The 9,345-nt window shown below is 37.6% G+C and overlaps 1 protein-coding gene across 1 annotated transcript; it reads left to right on the plus strand.

Moving 5' to 3' along the window:
• The first annotated feature begins 1,852 nt into the window (after positions 1–1,852).
• On the plus strand, positions 1,853–8,775 carry LOC307160169 (potassium/sodium hyperpolarization-activated cyclic nucleotide-gated channel 1-like). The gene is made up of 9 exons (XM_079874071.1): positions 1,853–1,947; positions 2,029–2,160; positions 2,427–2,588; positions 2,678–2,762; positions 3,191–3,312; positions 4,207–4,338; positions 4,475–4,712; positions 7,253–7,420; positions 8,664–8,775. The coding sequence occupies exons 1-9, from the start codon at positions 1,909–1,911 to the stop codon at positions 8,702–8,704; spliced, it is 1,119 nt and encodes a 372-aa protein (XP_079730197.1). The 5' UTR covers positions 1,853–1,908; the 3' UTR covers positions 8,705–8,775.
• Positions 8,776–9,345: the final 570 nt, after the last annotated feature.

Raw genomic sequence — 9,345 nt, forward strand, 5'->3', positions numbered from 1 at the left:
TAAAATACATGGTGCATAAGTGAGTACATCCCTATGTTAAATTCCCATAGAGGCAGGCAGATTTTTATTTTTAAGTATTTCTTTTTTTTTTAAATGTAGGATACTATGCATCCTGATAAAGTTCCCTTGGCCTTTGGAATTAAAATAGCCCCACATCATCACATAGCCTTCACCATACCTGGAGATTGGCATGGGGTACTTTCCATAAGATCATCTCTCAATGCAAATCAAACTAGCTTTTAGGCTAACTGAAATAAAACCATGCCAATCTCTAGGTATGGTGAAGGCTATGTGATGATGTGGGGCTATTTTAATTCCAAAGGCCAAGGGAACTTTATCAGGATGCATAGTATCCTAAAAAAATAAATAAAAAAATACTTAAAAATAAAAATCTGGCTTAAGAAAGTGATATTGAAGCACCAAATTTAGTACACAATATAGGCCTAACTTATTAATAAAGCATACTTTGTAGAGGCAAACAGATTATGAACAACACACATAATGTGTGCGCGCACGCGTGGGGTTTAATGGCTGTCATTGGAGTGTACTAAAATTTGTCCACGAAGATGTCTTACGATTTCAGGATAATTTCTTAATATATTGCAACAAATCAATCAGTCCAATGAAAACAATCCAGTGAACGAACTAAAAAAAAGTGTAATTTGCCATCACTGCTCGACTGTCACGCGCCGGTTCGCAATCGCATCATTCTAAAATTCAAACAGAAACAAATAACAAATACTTCTGCGGTCTGTTTTTTACCAGGCAGTTTCTCGGTCGCGATGATTAATGAAAATAGCTCAAGTGGTCAGGGAAAAACAAGCTGGTCGGAACTTAAAGATCTCGTAAAAGGAAGACGACAATTAGCGTGGGTTGAAGGGAACGAAAATGAAGAGAAAAAAGAAGCTGAAGGTGAAACCCACCGCTGGGTCTTGAACCCACAGAGTCACTTCAGGTAAGTTAACGTTAACACAGACTCACTAACTGTTAGCCTGGAAACTCACGCTCACCATATTTCATATTAACCAAACGTAATTCAGTTTCTAATTATTCAGCATCAGCATATAATTAAGCAGTAACTTAATTAGAAGTGTGATCGTTGTAACGTAAAAATATATATTTATATAAGCTATATTATGACGTCTTATTTTATCTCTAGGACGGTTATTAAGAAAGACAGACGAGAACTGATTATACTGAACAAATATTTTTTGTAATATCTTAATAAAATCAGACACAATTTAAATACATAGTTCACATTTTTAATACACGCGATAAAATTGTTAAAATGTAACAATAATATAAAAATACACTTGCAATTGAAATTAATACAGAACGTGTGCTACTAATGATACTATGTGATATATAGCTGCTACCATGTTTTTGCATGGTAATTCAAGGTTAAAGTCTTCTTTGGCATTATCACTATTTATTTAAATAAATAAATATGTTGTCATGAGGATGTAATGTCTTGTTAATGCCATCACAGTGATCTAAAAATAAATGTTAAAATGAGCCTTTTTCTGTCTTTTAGGCACTACTATCTTGTGTATATGGTGGTCTTAACATTTGTGAAACTTATAACGATTCCTCTGGACGTTGCATTTTCTGATGATATGCATGGACGTGCCCGCAAATACTGGGTGGCTTTCAATGTATTCTCAAACCTCCTGTTTTGTGTTGATGTTGGCCTTAATTTTCGAATGGGTATTTTCAGTGAAGACGGTCAGGTATGAACATGCCTTCATTGTCTTGTATGTCTATACTGTAATATTAATTATTTATTATGGCTTTACCTTTCTAAAATACAGTTAAAAATGGATACAATGCATTCCTGTTTCTGTCTAGGTCATCCTTGATCCGAAATTAAGAAGAAAGGATTTCAGGTCTTGGTTTGTTCCTGATGTGATGACTGCATTTCCGCTCGACACTATCATTATTATTGTGGTAATTGTATTCATCAGTTAATATAACTCACCCTGATCAAATTGTAGAGATACTTCTTACAGTACAACCAATTCACCACAGGAGCATTTTGATCACGCTGACACTACTTCACTGATGGCTTCGGAGTTGGTGCAGATACTCAAGTTTGTGAGGATTCTCAGTATGACCTGTTTACTCCATGCGCTTCTGAGATCCTGGTTTGAATTGGAAAGTGTAAGTTTCAGCACAACTCACCGTCATGTTTATTCAAGAAATTTTCAATGGCAATATGTTCACACTGTACAGCCAGAGGAGAACTTTCCTTGCCACAGTCACCTTTGGCTTGCTCACGGGCTTGCTTCATTTTTGTAGTATTTTCTCACATTTTTCCTCCTCTGTCATAACACGATTAACCAGCAAGCAACAGGACATTTTTGGTTGTATTTTGTACACCCTTACTGTTCTATGGATACTTTATGTTTTATTATCTATCATTTTAGTTGTTTGATGTACAGCTTGAAGACGTCAAGAAGTTATTCAGGGTTGGCTTAGTTTTCCTGATGATGGTCCTCATTTGGCACTGGAACACTTGCGTTCAGTACTTCATATCTGGAATGGAAGAGTTTCCCCAAGACTGCTGGGTTGTAAGAGAGAAAATTGAGGTATGTCTAATCTTTTATTGCTTATGCAGGCATTTGTTTGAAATGATGTGCTCAACATGTCTTCCTTTTTTTTCTGTTACATTTTGCAGAATACCTCGATCGGGGAAAAATACTCCTATGCTTCCTCCAGAGCTTTCTCTCAAATGGTCTGGAGATCAACTGACTCACCAACACGTACGCCGAGCAACATTCTTTCCACATTCATTATTTTTTGAGAAATGATAATCAATCTGATAATCAGTCTTTGGTACAGAAAAATGTCTCCTGAAATCACTTTAATCGGTGGTGTTTGCTAAGGACAGCATCACTTTTACGATCAGAATTTGGGATTTTTTTAAAAACCTGTGATACAAAGTTAGTTAATCTATGATTACTTGTAAGTGATCAGACATATGATTTCCATTTGCCAGATGAAAACAAAAAAGGCAATGGCTTAGCCATGCCATGGCACCCTAGCATTGTGGTTTTGCATGAGCATAAATGTAATGAGCATAAATGTAAAATGTAAAATGTAAATGTAAAAGCAAACACCACTGAAGAACTGTAAAAAAAAAAATTGTTTACACTGAACTAAAGTGATTCCCTTTTGTTAATTTTTTTAGGTGTGGATGAACGGTGGATAGCTATTGTAAGTATGGTGATTGGATATATAATGTGTATTGCATTTATTTCTTGGGTGATCAACGCATTTGGGAACATGTCTGCGACTGGCAATGCATACAAGGTAAAGGTGAATTTTAAGAGTTAAAATTAAAAGGAGAACTCCGGTCAGTTTTAACATTGAGCTCATTTTTTTGTACATTTGGAGTGCTGTCAATACAGAGAACAACGACAAAAATCGGTGTTGCCTACACCGAGTTATTCTATTTTTAAAATTTGCACCCTGTTGACTTCAATGGGGCAAGTACTAAACCTGCTTTTAGCCTCTTAACATCCTTGATGTGTCATTACAAGTGCACAGAAAATGTGAGTGATTCCTTCTGAGTGAACACGAGTGAGTCTAACTGCAGTAGATGTGAAAGAAATGTATAAAAATGATGTTATTTAAGCCAGCGCAAATATCTTTGTTTACATCCTGTTTTTCGGTTGAAGTCCAAAGTAGTCGATTGCCGAGTTCACGCGCGTGATCATAAGTATTAAACCTATGCGTGTGAACTCTGCAATCGACTACTTTGGACTTCAACCGAAAAACAGGATGTAAACAAAGGTATTTGCGCTGGCTTAAATAACATCATTTTTATACATTTCTTTCACATCTACTGCAGTCAGACTCACTCGTGTTCACTCAGAAGGAATCACTCACATTTTCTGTGCACTTGTAATGACACATCAAGGATGTTAAGAGGCTAAAAGCAGGTTTAGTACTTGCCCCATTGAAGTCAACAGGGTGCAAATTTTAAAAATAGAATAACTCGGTGTAGGTAACACCGATTTTTGACGTTTTTCTCTGTATTGACAGCACTCCAAATGTACAAAAAAATGAGCTCAATGTTAAAATTGACCGGAGTTCTCCTTTAAAGCTGTTTGTTTATTGTTTGTATATGTTAAGTTTGTTTATTCAACAAATAAATACAAGGCGGCTCTGATGATATTATGCCATGATATATAAATATTTCAGATAAACCAGCTACAATCCTCCACAATGTTCCAAAAGCTGCCCAGAGTGTTGCGCCAACGTACCACTGCCCAGTACAAGTGGCACCGGGATAAGAAGAACATCCTTGACATCGTGTCAAAACAGCTCAGAAAGGTTTCTAATTGATTCATAAATATAAACTTCAGATAACACACAATAAGTTTTTCTGCTGTTCAAACAATCATTTGGCTCAAACAGTATCTTTTTATAAAAAATAATATTTAATGGTGCTATGTTTTCTGTTTCAAAGGATATCATGGCAGAAATATGCTCCAACCTGTTGAACAAAGGCATGTTTTTGTCGCTTAACAAAGAATTCACCGAAGCCATCTTGATGAAGTTGGACTATGAGTTCTTCAATGCTGGTGACATCATCATTCATCAGAGTGCTCAACCCGACAACAAAATGTTCTTCATTGACTGTGGACGGGTGCTTGTGAAGAACGAGGCTTTCCAGATGGAGCTGTGTGATGGAGATCACTTTGGAGGTGATGTTTGAGAAACTTACTGTTGTGTGATTCAGTTGAGAAGTAGTCTCGTGTAGAGTAACGGTCTGGTCCACATTGCAGTGCTAATCAAGTCAAATTTAGCGCTTTTCAAATACACATTGTTTCAAAGCAGCTTTACAGAAAATCATGTTAATGTTTATAATATCTGAATTTCTGCATGCCTCTGATAGTCACATTTATCAGATTAGAGCTGGGCGATAGTATAGTTTACATTTTGCAACAATACAAGCAATAAAGCAGTTGAGATCTGCTATATACATTATGCTGATACTGTATGAATGTGAATAAAGTTGGACATGCTTAAATATCCAACCTTATATAAAGAGCTGGGCAAAAATGTTATAACATTTTGCAATGAAATAAAAAATCAGGCACCCGAGACTATTTAAATAGTTTCAGCTGCCTGATTTTTATATATATGCATACACACACATAATAGAGATATATGTAATATACAATATATATGTTAAATTTATATATATATTATATATATACAGTGAGGAAAATAAGTATTTGAACACCCTGCTATTTTGCAAGTTCTCCCACTTGGAAATCATGGAGGGGTCTGAAATTGTCATCGTAGGTGCATGTCCACTGTGAGAGACATAATCAAAAAAAAAAAATCCAGAAATCACAATATATGATTTTTTAACTATTTATTTGTATGATACAGCTGCAAATAATTATTTGAACACCTGTCTATCAGCTAGAATTCTGACCCTCAAAGACCTGTTAGTCTGCCTTTAAAATGTCCACCTCCACTCCATTTATTATCCTAAATTAGATGCACCTGTTTGAGGTCGTTAGCTGCATAAAGACACCTGTCCACCCCATACAATCAGTAAGAATCCAACTACTAACATGGCCAAGACCAAAGAGCTGTCCAAAGACACTAGAGACAAAATTGTACACCTCCACAAGGCTGGAAAGGGCTACGGGGAAATTGCCAAGCAGCATGGTGAAAAAAGGTCCACTGTTGGAGCAATCATTAGAAAATGGAAGAAGCTAAACATGACTGTCAATCTCCCTCGGACTGGGGCTCCATGCAAGATCTCACCTCGTGGGGTCTCAATGATCCTAAGAAAGGTGAGAAATCAGCCCAGAACTACACGGGAGGAGCTGGTCAATGACCTGAAAAGAGCTGGGACGTAATACACTAAGACGTCATGGTTTGAAATCATGCATGGCACGGAAGGTTCCCCTGCTTAAACCAGCACATGTCAATGCCCGTCTTAAGTTTGCCAATGACCATTTGGATGATCCAGAAGAGTCATGGGAGAAAGTCATGTGGTCAGATGAGACCAAAATAGAACTTTTTGGTCATAATTCCACTAAACGTGTTTGGAGGAAGAAGAATGATGAATACCATCCCAAGAACACCATCCCTTCTGTGAAGCATGGGGGTGGTAGCATCATGCTTTGGGGGTGTTTTTCTGCACATGGGACAGGGCGACTGCACTGTATTAAGGAGAGGATGACCGGGGCCATGTATTGCGAGATTTTGGGGAACAACCTCCTTCCCTCAGTTAGAGCATTGAAGATGGGTCGAGGCTGGGTCTTCCAACATGACAATGACCCGAAGCACACAGCCAGGATATCCAAGGAGTGGCTCTGTAAGAAGCATATCAAGGTTCTGGCGTGGCCTAGCCAGTCTCCAGACCTAAACCCAATAGAGAATCTTTGGAGGGAGCTCAAACTCCGTGTTTCTCAGCGACAGCCCAGAAACCTGACTGATCTAGAGAAGATCTGTGTGGAGGAGTGGGCCAAAATCCCTCCTGCAGTGTGTGCAAACCTGGTGAAAAACTACAGGAAACGTTTGACCTCTGTAATTGCAAACAAAGGCTACTGTACCAAATATTAACATTGATTTTCTCAGGTGTTCAAATACTTATTTGCAGCTGTATCATACAAATAAATAGTTAAAAAATCATACATTGTGATTTCTGGATTTTTTTTTTTAGATTATGTCTCTCACAGTGGACATGCACCTACGATGACAATTTCAGACCCCTCCATGATTTCCAAGTGGGAGAACTTGCAAAATAGCAGGGTGTTCAAATACTTATTTTCCTCACTGTATATATATATATATATATATATGTTAAAAAATATGCTATTTTATATGCTATTTAAATATTTAAGAACAAGACCATTTAGACATCAAAACATGCACACTTAGAGCGGGTGTTTAAACTTTTGCTTTAAATGCAATTTGTTTCATATCAAAAGGAACCTCTTGTCTGTCGCTACGTTGTCAGTGTCCTCTTTACGCCGCAATGTTTTTCACTGCATGAGAAAACAGACGTGTGGTGTGAGAGCATGAGGACAGCGTCAATTACACGAGTTTCACACTCAAAAAGGCTCAACATTAGATTACAGAGCTTGCCAGATCAAGAAAATGTTTTCCCAGTTTTGTGTGCTTGATCAGATGGTCAGTCAGATAATCTTTGCTGTGAAACTCCAATGTGTTTTAAACAACCAGCCTCATACTCAACATTTTAAGTTTTGTGTTTCTGCAGAGATCAGTTTCCTGTTTGGTGGAAGGCAGTTGGCCACAGTTTCTGCGCTGACCACCTGCAGCCTTTTCACCCTGTCATTACAAGAGTTTCAGAAGATTGAGGAAGAGTTCCCACATGTTGTGAACGAACTGAGGGGAGCAGTTCAACAGCATGAAAATGATCTAGAAAGTAAGTCTTGCATTAGGAGTTGCTTTGTGCAGTCATCTTAGTTTTGTCGTGGCCATGACACATTAACTTATGGGAACGTGATAAGTTGTGGCCACGAGATCATTTTGTCGAGCTAACGCATCGTTATTTCGTTTAGTAGTAGGAAGTTCGGATCATTTTACGAACTCGGATCTTTGAATCTCGTTCATCAAAATGAACAAATCTTTTTTCGAGTCATTTCGTTCATTTCAGCAGAATGTATTTAAAATGTTACATGTTAGCCAAATTCCCCAAACACATCAAATGTTGATCGCATTTAGAATAAGAAAAAAATTGCAATGCAAGGAAAAGGCCAAATTATGAGAAACAGAAACGATTACTTCATTGATCTTGGTCTTCAGGGTATGCAGTCTGTTAGTTTACCTCACCTCCCGAAGCTGTTCGTTCATCCCGTGACATCCTCATAAACTGAGCTTTGCAGTCGGTAGTACCGGATACAGAATTGATTAGTTCATGTTTCGAGTCTATCGACTTCGGGTTCGAGTTATTCGTTCATCACATGACAGAAGAATGAAAGATTCAGAAGAATCAGACCCGAAGACTCGAGAGGTGAACAAATCATTTCTGTTTCCCGTACGGACAGCAAAGCCTCTATGGGACTGACAAGAAGAACGAAAGACTCGGACCCGAACCCGAAGACTCGAGAGATGAACTAATCATTTCTGTTTCCAATACAGAACCTTTTGGATGTTGCGCATGCGCGGTCAACACAAAATGAACAAATCACTCTCTGAGACAACTCGGTAGTCCCAAGTCATATTACACCGTGTGCTAACTACACGCAACGCAGATAAAAGGTATCTTTTCCATGTTAATCAGAGTGTTTGTCCTAACCAGCCGTGACGGCTACATGCGACGATTTTATTTTAGAAACGGTTTCTATTTTTCTGCGACATCGCACTGGAACAACAAACACAAAGTGTGGCAATGATAATCTCAGGTACTATTTATGTGCTTTATTTAATGTTAAAAGCATGCAATGTGACTTTGAATATCATTTAGTGCTCCAGCTTTGTAGCTGTAAAAGCAACTATGGATAATTCACCTCAGATCTTGAAATTAAACAAATGGAAACAAGAACATTTAAACTGTGAACAAACAAGTATATTCTTTGTTACGGCCTAAGCCTTATGAGTGTTGTATTTGTATTTTGTGTGTATCTGTTTCTGTGCTCTGATTGGTTTCTTTCTCTTCTGAGTATTAGGCTCCGCACCTGTGCCCCGTTGCTCTAATGGCTCCTGTTGAGAATACAAGCGGAGTGTGAAACAGAATGAGGCACGCAGCGGTGAAACCCGGCTAGCCTTCTAATAAATGCTTAAACTGCACTTTGCCTCGCTTGTCCTTTTATGTTGCTTACCCCTTTTCCAACGAGCATTTTAAAAACAGGGGTTTGTAACATCTTTGACAAAGATTATTTTAGTAACTCAATAGCCTATGTATTTTTAATAATGTTTAAATGGTGTAATATTTGTGAATTTGATTATGTAGCCATCTTATCCATTTTCTTGCGAGTACCGTCAAGATTACTCTCTGGTGCTGTGAACCTAATTCTATTCTCAGGATATTTTTATACCCTACAATTTATAATCGTTTAAATATTGATTGCAAAGGATGGAAATCGATCCAAACAATCTGTAAAATAGTTTAAATGTGCCTTATCCATCACATTCCGTGGCTGTTATTGGTTCATCATTACCATCATCAGTAACAAGATTAATATTCTTTATTTACACGTATCAGTTCAGAAGGTGCCATATACATCATTATTATTATTATTATTAATATTAATCAAGTACACAGAATAGATGTTGTAATAAGCAAAAAGGGGAAAAACACATTCTGTTCATTTATTCTACTTCTTTCCAAGTACTTCCAGTTTTCTTTGT

The sequence above is a fragment of the Squalius cephalus genome (genome assembly GCF_949319135.1).
Source record: "Squalius cephalus genome assembly, chromosome: 6".
In the NCBI taxonomy this organism is placed as follows: Eukaryota; Metazoa; Chordata; class Actinopteri; order Cypriniformes; family Leuciscidae; genus Squalius; species Squalius cephalus.